The sequence below is a fragment of the Biomphalaria glabrata genome, chromosome 16 (assembly GCF_947242115.1).
Source record: "Biomphalaria glabrata chromosome 16, xgBioGlab47.1, whole genome shotgun sequence".
Classification (NCBI taxonomy): domain Eukaryota; kingdom Metazoa; phylum Mollusca; class Gastropoda; family Planorbidae; genus Biomphalaria; species Biomphalaria glabrata.
In genome coordinates this window covers 10810944-10823798 of record NC_074726.1, presented here as the reverse complement: position 1 = coordinate 10823798, position 12855 = coordinate 10810944, and the positions used below count along the sequence as shown (strand labels likewise).

Below are 12855 nucleotides of genomic sequence, written 5' to 3'. Positions count from 1 at the left end.
TAGCATACGTCCCCCCTTTTTTTTTCTGAGCCTCGCTCTGTCACCACAAAAGTTATGTGGGGTAACTCTAGTCTGACTTGCAGAAATAAAAGAGTTATCTTTCCATGACTTTTCATCCTTGTGTCCCACATGGTTGGGCCACGAAGAGAACTAAATATATAGATTGTAAGGTTCATTACACTATCACCTGAGTTTTTTTCTTTTTTTTTTTAATGACTGGAGAGGGATTGTGTTAAAGAGATTGTTGAAAAAGCAGAATTATATTCATTGTATTATTTAAATACATTAACAAAACAAATATGTATAACGTTTTTTAATTGATTCATTATTTAGTTATTTGTTTTTTAAGTTGATGTAATTTTAATCAATAGTTGCTTGCCAGTATTTTTTGTTAGAAATCCCTAAACTCAAGCATTAACTCAAGCTGTTTTTGTTCTTGCAGAGAAATCTAGTTTAGCTTTATTTTGTTTTTTTCCTGCTTGTTTATCAAAAAAGCACCTAGTTTTTAACTTGTTTACCAATAAAGCACCTAGTTTTAATGGAATTAGTTTATCTTATCCATGCCCTGCAAATGATCAGTCTGTGGTTATTGTTTTTTCTTCAAGACACAACAATAATATGCATTTTAAATGAGTGGACTGGCTTTTTAATTATTTAGACATACATGTAAGCAATACAATAGTCTGAAAGCTGATTTTTGAGCTATTAAGACCATATTTTGTTTGATGTAAGTTTTCTGTGCATTATTTTAACTGACTCACATATATAGTCTAAAGGGTTAATGTGAAACAATACTATGGTCTACATTCTTCAACTATAGATAACAGCCTATTGACTCATGGTTCTTTTACAAGCACGCATATCAGTAATATAACAATTGTAGATAGAGAGAAAAAATTACATTCAATTTTATCAAATTACAGGTGCTGAGCCTTATAAATGTGGGTTTCAGACCTTGTATTGTGGATGTACATTTTATATAGTGCTTGTCATTGTTTCATCTAATTTCAACAGTTCTGTAGTAACATTAAAGGGATTTTACATTGTATTTGTTTGTTAGTGGATATTTTGATTCTTTCAGTTCAGCTTGTTGTTGAAATAGAATATTTCTTTTGCTTATTTTGTGGCATATTTATTGCATTCAGAATTTTTTTAAATTTTTACTTTAAGCAGTGAATGTCTAGACAAAATAGAATATTCAAATAAAAAAAAAAAGCATCTAGTGTAGGCTGGGTGTTTCTTTATCTTTCCTTGCCGCAGTTTGCAAAAGAGCTCACAGCTCAGCAGCAAAAAGCTGGCTAGAAAAAGAAAAAGAAAAAAATAAGCATTAGGCTTTCAAAAGGCTAACAGTTGATAATGAAAGATAACTAAATAACTTTTTTTTAACAATCTTTGTTAGCTTTATTTTTTTATTCTTTTTTTTTAAACCATAAAAATAAATGAACTAAAAAAAAATCTAAGAACAAAACTATAGTAAAAAAAAAAAAAAGATCAAAGACTTTAATTCAATTCAAATTAACACAGGATATTTTAATTAATTGTATGTATACTAAATTGACTTATTTAAAGGAAAAATAATGCAATAAAAAAAAACATCTCTTCTCTGTTTTCAATGTTTGTTTCCATATCAATTACGCAAACATCTTAAGATGCCTTTCATGCCATTGGGTTATGTATCTAAAGTACAGGTAAACTTAAGTTCCCCTTTCAGACGTTGCGATCTAATGGCCATCTGTTTATGTGGATAACTGTTAATGAGGGTGTAATATGGCTAGCAAAGCGACCAACCGTCTTTACTTTTCCCAACTTACGTCAGGTACCCATTAGAGATGGTTGGACTCTAGAGGCACCCTAAAGATCCCAAAACTAAAAATCCCAGTCTTGACCAGGATTTGAACCCAGGACCCTTGGTTCTGGAAGACAATTGCTTTACCACTCAGCCACTGCGCCTTCATGTATCTGAAGTAGATCAAATAAATCTTTTTCTCTGTTTATAGTTTTTAGAACATGTTGTCTTGGAAACTTGTAAACAAGCTGTGCATATCAAGCTTTCAGAAAAATATACCACTGTCTTTGGTTCTGCCAGAGCTTATCAAGTTGGGATGTAGGTAAGTGAGGATAGGTAATCTTGTGTTTTATTTTTTTTTATTAAATAAACTAGACTTAAGAAATGTTATCTTCATATTATTACTGATAACAACATATTTGAAACCATTATATTACTACAGATATTATATTATAACAAAAGATTGTTATGACATCCACATACTGTAATAATCGTAGATATAAGAAGAGACAGGAGACAATTTATATATAGTAAATATGTGTTACCCAAGAATGTATGAATGTAATCACCGACACTGGGCACCATTTTCATTAACTTTTTATTCAATTAACATAGAAATGTAATGCTCACGCTTATTGTTTCATTAAAGAAGTCAAACATTTTTTTTCATTAAGTTTTAACAATGGAAAACTTTCATTTTTACAGCAGATTAAGATTTTTGTGTGTTTCAAAATTAAAGTGCTTCAGACAGAAAAAAAAAGTTTTATACAAATCTTTTTTTCTTTAAAAATTATTTTTTAATTCACCAATTGTTTGTTTTTTTTAGGAAGAACTTGATTCGTTCATTGGTTACAACATCTCGTAGATTTCCATTCAGCAATGGGGACTTCATGAGCAATTTGAGAAATTCAGATCTAAGCCGATTTCTTATTGAGGTTAATATTTATTTTTATTATGTATGACTTAACAGATTTGTAAAAATTTTATTTCTTTTTATACTTATGCAATTCTTGTGTGTGTGTGTATGTGTGTGTGTGTGTGTGGCTCAGTGGATCTTAGAAGTTTTAATAAATAATTAAGATGTTTATGTGCTTTGCTAATGAGCCAGTGGAGTCCTGTTGTAGACTACAAATATTCAATGAAGGTTGAGGACTTATTTACCTTATATTATATTATCTTATCTTATCTTATAGATTACAGACATTGCTTCCAAAGAGAAGATAATTATATCCTATGCATTTCATGTGTCAATCTAATCATGCATGTTAATCAATGACTTAAGCTCTGCCAAGTTGTTGTTTTTTTTCTGGCTGATTCAGGCAGCCTATTCCATTCTCTAACTGCATCAGGGAAGGAGCACTTGTATGAATTTGTCCTAGTGTATTGAATAAGAAATGTCCCTCTATCTTTGTGTCTTAGTATTTTATTAGGTTTTGTTTTTCTATTTGTAAATTATGGTTCAGTGTTATATGTATTATTGCTACTTTACTTTTAATTTTTTACTAATGGTGTTACTTTAATCAAATGTGAATTTTTGTTTGTTATAAATATCACTGCTCTATTTTTTTAAATTTTATGTTTCTTTCTGTTTTCTTGAGTTATTGGGTCCCAAACAGAGGATGCATATTCTAATATTGGCTAAACTAAGGTTAACTATCATTTTAGGTTTATATTTCTGTTTGATTTGTAAAAATTCTTTTAATAAATCCTAATGCTTCATTTGATTTCTTAATAATTTCATCAATAAAGGGGGAATCCATTATAACTTTTCATTTATTATTACACCTAGATATTTTAAGTTTTTGGTCTGGTTTACTCTTAATAACATTTTCCTTGCTGTAATTCTTTTTGTAAAACTTCTGTTCAGTCTCATGTGTTGTTTTTATTGATCTATATATTGTGCAATTTTCTGCAAATAATCTGACTTTAGTTTCTGAATCAATTCAATTTGGTAAATCATTAATATAAATTAGAAATAATAATTGGCTTAAGGCTGTTCGTGAGGTACACCTAAATTTACTATTATTGGTGTTGATTTTGAGCCATTTATTATTACATTTGTTCTCTATCAGGAAAACTAGAATCCATTGATGTAGTGTACCAGTAATGCCAAAGTTCATTTTTTTTAGCAAACTATGTTGGGGAACTTTATCAAATACATCAGAAAAGTCTAATATTTGCTCATTATTATCTATTCCTTTTGAAAAATCATCCATTAGTCCTATTAGTTTCACACTACCTAAAAGCCATGTTGGTATGGAGTTAGGACATTATGTTTATAAATCCAAGTAACTTCTGACATTGTTACATATTTTACAAGTGATGCTGGTTAGTGATACTGCTCTGTAGTTTCCTGGATCAGTTGGTTCTCCTTTTTTAAATAGGGGAGTTTTTTTCCAGTCCCTTGGTACCATGCCCTTATTAATACAGGGATATCTGAAATTTGTTAACAAGGAAAATAAATTGGTTGTCACAAAAAGGGGTAGACTATTCTTCATAAGCTCCTTAGATATCTTTAGTTACTTTATTCATATTAATACTGTTTTTAACTATTGTTCTAGTCTTTTGTTTGCAAACAAATCACATACATTTTTTCACTTTAATGTTAAAGGGTTACTATAAATAAGGTAAGATCATATATTCTACATCAGTGTTTCCCAAACTGTCTTCCTCGGAACCCTACTGCTCCATGAGGCCTGAATAAGTGTTCCACCAAGTACTGGAATAATTTACTAGTTGGCCACCACATGAATTAAGCTTCTTAAGTGTTCCATTGAGGAAACGTTTGGGAAACACTGGTCTACATGGCTAAACATGATTCAATTTTTGGTAATTTTTTTTTTTTCTTATCAAAATAGGGGATATAAAATAAAGTCTTTATGTTTACCAGATTGGTACAGATCCAAAAGAAGCTCGATATTGGTTAAAAACATTTAAATCACACGCTGGATCATCTGACCTGTTTATGGTGGTGACAGTGGATAATGGTGTCCTGGAAAACCATTCTATGGTTTGTTTTCTTTTAATTTAATACTTTTGTATAGTCAATCACACCAGATATTTTCAATTATTTTATTAAAAGACAATGGCTAGTTAATGGTTTGAGTTACATTATTTTGCTTTTTTTTTTTTAAATTTATCCCTTAAAAAATATATTTGAATTTCCTTTCTCTTTAGCTTGAAAAATTTGCTTCTAGTATTTCCTTCTTATACAGAAATGGTATATCACCACTTTTAGTATGTGGGGGTGAAGGAAATCAGTCTACTTTTATGGTGAGTCCACATTGTTTCAATCAATTTTTTTTTCTGGACAAATCTTTAACGTTTAAACAAAAAAATATATAATATATTATATTAAATATTATATTAATAAATAATACATTAGAATTTTAAAAATTTTAAAATCTAAAAAGAGAAAATATATTATTTTAAGTGATAAGTCATTTAAGTCATTTTATGTTACATTGATATTAAGATTTGTTAAGACAGGGTTTTTGAAATCTTTGGTAATTTGTGTGGTATAACATTGTTTAACCTTAAAAAAAAAAGAAAGATATATGTTTATCATCGTCTTTTACCATTATCTATACTGTGATGTTGTCGAATATATATAACCTAATGTAATAAATTGTTGGGGCGACTCTGAGTCCACCCAGCTCTAATGGGTACCTGACATTAGTTGCGAGAAAGTATAGGTGGTTCATCGTTGTATTGGCTACATGACACCCATGTTAACTTTGGGCCACAGAAACAGATGACCTTTACATCATCTGCCCTAGAGATCACATTGTCTAATAGGGAACGTGACTTTTCCTTTTTTAATGTGATGAATTGTATTTACTTTTACTTTTTTTAATGTGATGAATTTTATTTATTTCGTCCCAGGCAAGAAAAGATTACTGCATTAGGAATGCTTTGAAGCTCAATGACATATTAGAATCTCATGGGACTAATGCAAGAGTTCTCTATCCTGGCTGTGGTGTGGTTTCCGCAGAAAGGCCAGAGCATGGGTAATATAACTTGTTTTCATTTCTTAACATTATTATCGAAGAAAAATAAAATGCAAAGTAAAACAGCAATAGAACAAAAATAAGGTGGATTTTTTGTGCATGGGTCAAAAGTTTTGTGTTTTTTATTATGTCTACATTAAAGTAAGAAAGGAAAGTGACCTATAGATATGGGGGGGGGGGTGTCTGATGTCATGTTCATGGAGGACTAGCAAAAAGAAGGTAGTTACTGTCAACCAAAAAGGAACAGTCAAAAATGTCAAAGTAGCTCTAACCATGCTAAGTATTTTGTGAAATTGCTATCAAGAAAAAGTACAAAAGGCCCCAAAAAAATAAATAAAAAGACTTTTCTCTCAATCACACACACACAATATTCTGCTCAATGGGCACGCCCAAAAATTACATTTAAAAAATGATTTATAGATTTAGTTGGTTTTTAATAAAAATAATGCATAGTACTTGGGATAGTATTTGCTATTATTGTACTGATATTTGTATGCTTCTCAAACTGAGACTTTTTTATATAAAGAAGAAAGAGCAATAGTGCAATAGTGTTTATTTTAGTTGAGCCTTTTATCACATTGTGATTTAGAATAATTATTGAGTGAAATTTAAAAGAACTATTTAATTTGTTAATTCAACATTTAGGGGCTCTGGGACAGGACATCTTTTGAATGTTTCCTTAGATATCATCAAGTCCAGCCTGGCAACTCAGCACCTACCTATAGTTTTAAGCTATGGGGAAACAACGCAAGGCCAGATTTTTCCTATCTCCTCCTGGGAACTAACAGCTCAAATGTCAAGACTGCTCCAGCCCAAAAAAGTGATGCTAATCAATTTATGTGGTGGTTTCTTAGATGAACAAGGAAAGGTAACAAAAAAATTCTTCGCTCAGGAGATTAATCTTATTAACACTACAAGACGCTGTACCGCTTTTTCAGTAATTTCCGAAATGGCCACTATGCCAGTGTACCTATTTTTTTGGTACTTGCCTATTTCTTTAAACAAATCTGCCACAATCTAAAAATAACCATCCAATCTCAATTAAACAACATGTTTAGCCATTGCATGTGTCTGTTTCCATGTGTTTATGTTGAATTGTAGTTTTACATGAAATGTTCCTAAAAAATTTGAATAGTTATGAACCAGGCACATAAAAGGTAGGTCTAGGCTTGTAATAAGCCTAAAAATTATCAGAATTTTAGTTGATTTAGACTTAGGTGTCAGAATTTTATGAAAGAGAATTTTTTCATTTTGATATTCATCATCAGAGTTCTTGTCAATTCAAATATAAAATGCTTGATTGCTACCCATTTTACTTACAATTCACCACATCCTCTAAGATGCTAATAACTCTCAATGTTTCATCTTGTCTCTCTCTACCTGCGGTTGCATCTGGGGCATAGGCCACCAACCAACTTCCTCCAAGCGTCTCAGTTTTGGTTGAGTCTCTCCAACTGTCCCAAGGTCTTTCTCATCTGCCTGGCATCTCTTTCCAAAGCATGGCATCATGTATTTCTGGGCCATCCCCTGTTCCTATTTCTTTGCTGTCAGAGCTCAGTGTCTACTGAGAAAAAATAATTTACAACTATCTTAAATGAAAATTGATTTTAATTTTTAAAAAATGTAAATGCAGTCATAAAAATTATATCTGTTTCAGGTTATAGCAAATATAAATCTTCCTACTGATTTAGTTTCTACAGAGAATAAAATCTGGAAACCAACAGAAGAGCTTACAGAGACAGTATGCATTTTATTATGTTTTTATTTTCTTTTTTATAGCCTTAGAGAATTGAATCACAGTAATTTGATAGATAGCATAAATAGTTATGTTATAAAAAGTTAAAAGAGTGCTACTAAATCGTCAAAAATTTTATTCATTTTTCTACAAAAGTAATAAATGATAAATAATTAATATCCATCTTAATAAATAAGTTACATCCATGAAACATTCACTGTAAAAATTATTTTAATCAACTAATATTCATGTATGTAAGCCTAATATCCTAATGCATTTGATTCAATTTTCCCGTTCAGTTATACGTCTGGCTTCTATTATTTTTTTCAATCTGATGGGCTACAAAGAAAACAAATTAGCTGCTATTGCTTTTTATTGCTATTATTTTATATGCATATTAGTACAAATATACAATTTAAATTAGAAATCTCTCACTAAACATACATTTTAATATCACCAGATGATCAATGTAAATAAACTGTTATGTGAGTTACCAACAGACAGCTCAGTGGTTATAACATCAGCAGACACAATGCTAAGAGAGCTTTTCAGTCATCAAGGTACAATTATTTCAATATCTTTCTTTATTTTGGTTTGAAAATACCTGGGAAGTATTAGATTTTTCAGTACGTAGAAATAGTTGTTTTTAAATTTGATTATTTTATAATTTTCAGGATCTGGAACTTTCTTTAGGTCCGCTGAAGCAATCCATCGTTACACGTCATTGGACAAAATAGATCTGGACAGACTCAGGGCTTTACTTCACAAGTAAGTAAGAAAGATCAGGGCTGGACTTTTATATTTTACTCTTAACAAGCTTAAATTTTCTTTTTGAAGACTGGACACTTAAAAAAGCAAGACGTGAAAAAGCTTTAGTAATAAAAAGTTTTGGTGTTCCTTTCAATTCATTTGTATTTGCAAGCAAATTAAATTATGCACAAAATTCATCATCCTCTTGGAAGGAACATCTTAAATTTATAAGATTACAATATAAATCACAAGTTAATTCCATTCACTACAATGACCTTAAATATGAGGCCAATATTATCATTATAAAACAAACACTTTATTACAACAGATTAATCTTCATTAATAATATAATTTTTTTTAATCTCAGATCATTTCTCAAAGCACTTACTGATACTTACTTTGATGAGATCTCCTCACAGATTCATGCTGTTTATCTCTCAGAGTCGTAAGTTTGTATGTCATTGCCATAGTTACTTAAATATCATTTGTCAAATACAAATGACTCTTGATAACCCAATACGCTCAGTCATCTGATGGGACAACATCAGCTGCACATGCATGTTTTAATGTTGATAGATCAATACATTTTTCTTTTTCCTCTACTGTTTATTTATACCCTTGAAAGTCTAACAACATATCAAAGTACATCATAAATAAATAAGAATTTTCTTGACATGTATGGTTAAATTCTTTGAATTACAACTTATCTTTTGTAATCCATCATTTTTGTTAATTCAACACCCCCTACCCAGTCCTGCAACAGTCAGACTATCAAAAGTCAAATATTGTTCAAAAATCACTTGATAATGAGTAAAAGAAAGCTATTTAGTAGTTACTATCTTTTCTTTTCTTCTTTTAGTATAAGACTTAGCTCTATAATTCTTTTGCCCTCTATCTCCACCTAGAAATTAATATTGTTAGATTCACTGTATACTTTCTTTTATTTCAGCTTAAAAACTATTTTTGTGGTTAAAGATTGACTAAAAAAACATGCAATACTATTACAATTTTTAGGACATTTCATGTACAAAAAAAAAAAAAAAGGTCAAAAGCTGTGGGTGAAAGCTTTTTATTGTGGTTTCCTGTGAGTTAATTAAATATGATATAGTGTTAAGAAAAATCAATTTAATATTCTCATTTCATACATAAAAATTTGAAATCAAATCTGGTTAAATAATGATTGCGAGATAAAGTTAGAACAACAACAAAAATTAGGGCAGCATGTTAAAATATTCCTTTCGTGTGTGTGTTTTGCTCATCCTTGGACTTCCCTACATCCTATCTAACCAGCTCTGCTAACTTGTTAATGATAGGTCTAGTTTTTAAATTTGCTAGTACATTTAATAACCTTTTTGTGCTGAGCTATATATTCATTACATGTAGTATTATGTGCTAAGGATTAATTCTTGTTCTTGCAGGTACAGTGGTGTGGCCATTATATTAAAGAGTCCTACTCAGGTACCTTACATGTGTAAGTTTGCTGTCACCAACAAAGCCCAAGGCCAAGGCACTGGAGAAATGCTTTGGGACCATCTCCTCCGATGTGAGCCACATTTGTTTTGGAGATCTAAGACTGACAACCCAATAAACACTTGGTAAGGTTATTGTGTCTTGCTAGTATTCGTATAGAACTCCCTGTGTCAAAATTAATTACAATTAATTACTGAAATAAAATAGATACAACCAACATTAGAAGACTTTGAAAAAAAATTTGCCTGTTGTAAAAATCACTTGTACCCTAAGTTTTCAAACATTTCTTCAGAAATGAATATTGCAAGGCAGCAGGGGTTAGAAGCATTTGAGGTTTGAACCCAGGACTATTGTGATGACAGTCTGGAGTGCATAGCACACAACCAGGCGGCCATTGTTGAATCCTAAGATAAAAATTTAATACAATTTAAACTTTGAGCTGTGCAGGCAATAAAAGTCAGTATTATTATTTGAGATTTTATAAATATTGTTTTTAATGAATTTTGAAAATTGATTTTTGTATGTCTTTTTTTTTTCAGGTATTTTAAAAAGTGTGAAGGTTCATATAATAATCACATGTGGCTTGTCTTCTGGTAAGCAGATGCCATTCATTGTTTATACCAAGCAATTTAAGGCTTTTTTTGGAGGGGGTCAAAGCAAAGTTTACAAAATGAGATAAAAAATAGTTGTATTAAAGCCATTTTAATAAACTGTTAGATGATGAAAACTATTCTTGTTCTTGTAGCCAGAAGTAAACTCACGTGCACTGTGTGTCATCAAAATAATAATAATACCGGTACTAATAAAATAAGGGCAATGTCGTTGCTTCTGAAGATTAAGGATGAGTGCAGTGTTTCACATAACTACATAAACCCAGTTGCAACCTGCATATTTTTCTGCATCTCATGCAGACAAAGCCAAAATAAAGTATGAAATAAAATTTAGACTGATCAAAACTTAAGCAACCAAACCTTTTTATGTAGTGTTTTTTTTTTTATCCTATTTTTAATCTGTCTTTGACATTTAAATTATTTATCATACATCATTTTGCCTTAAGCAAGTAGTTCTTTGACTTCCAAACCAATTTGTATAGTACTATAGAAATCTGAAAATTCCTTCCTTATGTGACTGTGTAAAATAAATTGTAAAATAATAAAATAAGAAATACTGGAAACAAAATTAAAAAAACACCAGATTCTCCAAAGGAAATGTTATTACTTGCATTGCTTTTGTTCTTTTAAAACTACAGGTATGGTGTTTCTGACCCGAACTTATCTGCTGGACTCATCAAAGATGCTCTGAGAAGATCTGAGTCTTTTGTACCCAATGGTTTTATCCACAACATTCCAAGTGATGATGAGGAAGAGAGAATGGGAGGTTAAAGTTTCGAGTGAGGAAGAATAATTTATTTAAAAAAAAAAAAGTGACAAATAATGTTGACACTAATAAACATTTACCAAAGATGCAGACTTGGAAACTCAGTGGTGGGACTCTGTCTTGTATAATGAAACTAAAGTTTTAATTCAAAGATTTCATTATTACCAAGACTTAAATGAAGTGGTACAACAGTTGGTGCCTTTATAAGAATTACTTGATACTAATGAATTTGCATTTATATTTATATTTTTTTTAAAGTTAAATCATTTTACATATATGTGAGTATATACATTTACACACACACATATATATATATATATACTCACATATGTGTAAAATAAATTTATAAAATGTTTGAAAGATAAACAAAGGGCAAATATGTTAAAGGTTTATAATTTTTTTAACAAGGTATTTCACTGCATTTTTGAAACTAGTAATTTTTCTAATTATTAAAATGTAATTAAAATTAAGGCAATATACTGTTTTAAGTTATAACTCTAGGCTTATATATTTATTTTTTAACCATCATTTTTGTCTAAAATATCTTTGCTGAATGTATACCTTGACTAATAATTTAAAGCTTACATTTGTATCACTTGGTTTTATATTTTGTTTACTGTTAGTTCATATATTTTGTCATCTAAATGAAGTGTATTTTTTGCTTATTATTTTAAATGAGATTATTACCATTTTTTGGAGGTTGTAAGTTATGAGAACGTCAGTCATTTTATTTTGTTTTTATTAAGTAATGCTGACTGTTATTGTTAATTACATGGTTTTCAAACAGTTTTATGTTCCTTATGGAACAAGTTGTAAATACAGTTTTTGTTTGCTAACCCCAAATGTTGAGATATCAAGTTGTCTGGTTAAGAGAGTTATAATGTATATGATGGAAATCATAATTCACATGCAATGATGGTGTAACAGTCTAATGCTCTTGAGGATGTCCTTACGTTCTTCCTGCTGTAATTGTCAAAAAACTGTTGTTTAGGACATAAAAGGAAGTTGTTTACTGAGCAGGCCATAAGCAACACTTAATTAAACTATTGGCTATAGAATGTGTTTCACTTTTCTGGTACAAGTCACAGAAATTTTACAATGCAATAGCAATCTAAGTGTTCATTGTATTATTAAATATTTTCTATACTTTTGTACAGTATAACTAAGTTTTATGATATTTGGCTAGTCATGATAATACTGTATGCAATAGTGTGTAGTCTTACTGTATGGGTAGGTACAATAAAACAATACTTATCAGTTCCCATTTCTAAAACATAGTACTATGAATTTAAATCACTTTGTGAAAATTTAGATTAAATTAAAAAAAAACAAAAATAAAGACTAAAGAAAAACCTATTTGAAAGAAAACTAACTAAAATCGCAGCATTCATTGTGAAAAAAAAATATATTGAAAGTTTATTCATTTTTTTATTTGACATTCCTTTTTGTTGGAGGTCTACATTTATTGTAACTACAATGATGACAATTTAGCAAAGCCAATTTGTTTTTCCTGTTTGATTTGTTGAAATGAATTTATTTCATGAATTAATTCAATTTTATGCCAGTTTTACATTTGTAATATGAATTTCTGTATTTTTGAGCTGTTAGTTTAAAGCTTTCTAAAAAAATCGAAAGCTAAATTTACAATTTATATTTCAATATTTTGAGATTCCACTTGTCATGTAATCTCAGGAGATCATTATAAATATGTATATATATTTTTATTT

At 30.0% G+C, this 12855-nt stretch overlaps 1 protein-coding gene across 2 annotated transcripts; it reads left to right on the top strand.

Moving 5' to 3' along the window:
- Window positions 1–812: 812 nt before the first annotated feature.
- Window positions 813–12855, top strand: LOC106064875 (N-acetylglutamate synthase, mitochondrial-like). Of its 2 annotated transcripts, none has more exons than XM_013223511.2 (14): window positions 813–941; window positions 1998–2108; window positions 2613–2721; window positions 4677–4796; window positions 4964–5059; window positions 5672–5796; window positions 6442–6664; window positions 7454–7537; window positions 7992–8091; window positions 8206–8299; window positions 8649–8726; window positions 9700–9876; window positions 10291–10344; window positions 11001–12855. In XM_013223511.2, exons 2-14 carry the CDS (start codon window positions 2008–2010, stop codon window positions 11131–11133), a joined length of 1494 nt encoding a protein of 497 aa, XP_013078965.2. In that variant the 5' UTR covers window positions 813–941; window positions 1998–2007; the 3' UTR covers window positions 11134–12855. The 2 variants fall into 2 exon arrangements, with proteins under 2 accessions (XP_013078965.2, XP_013078964.2); XM_013223510.2 differs by having other exon boundaries at window positions 936–1055.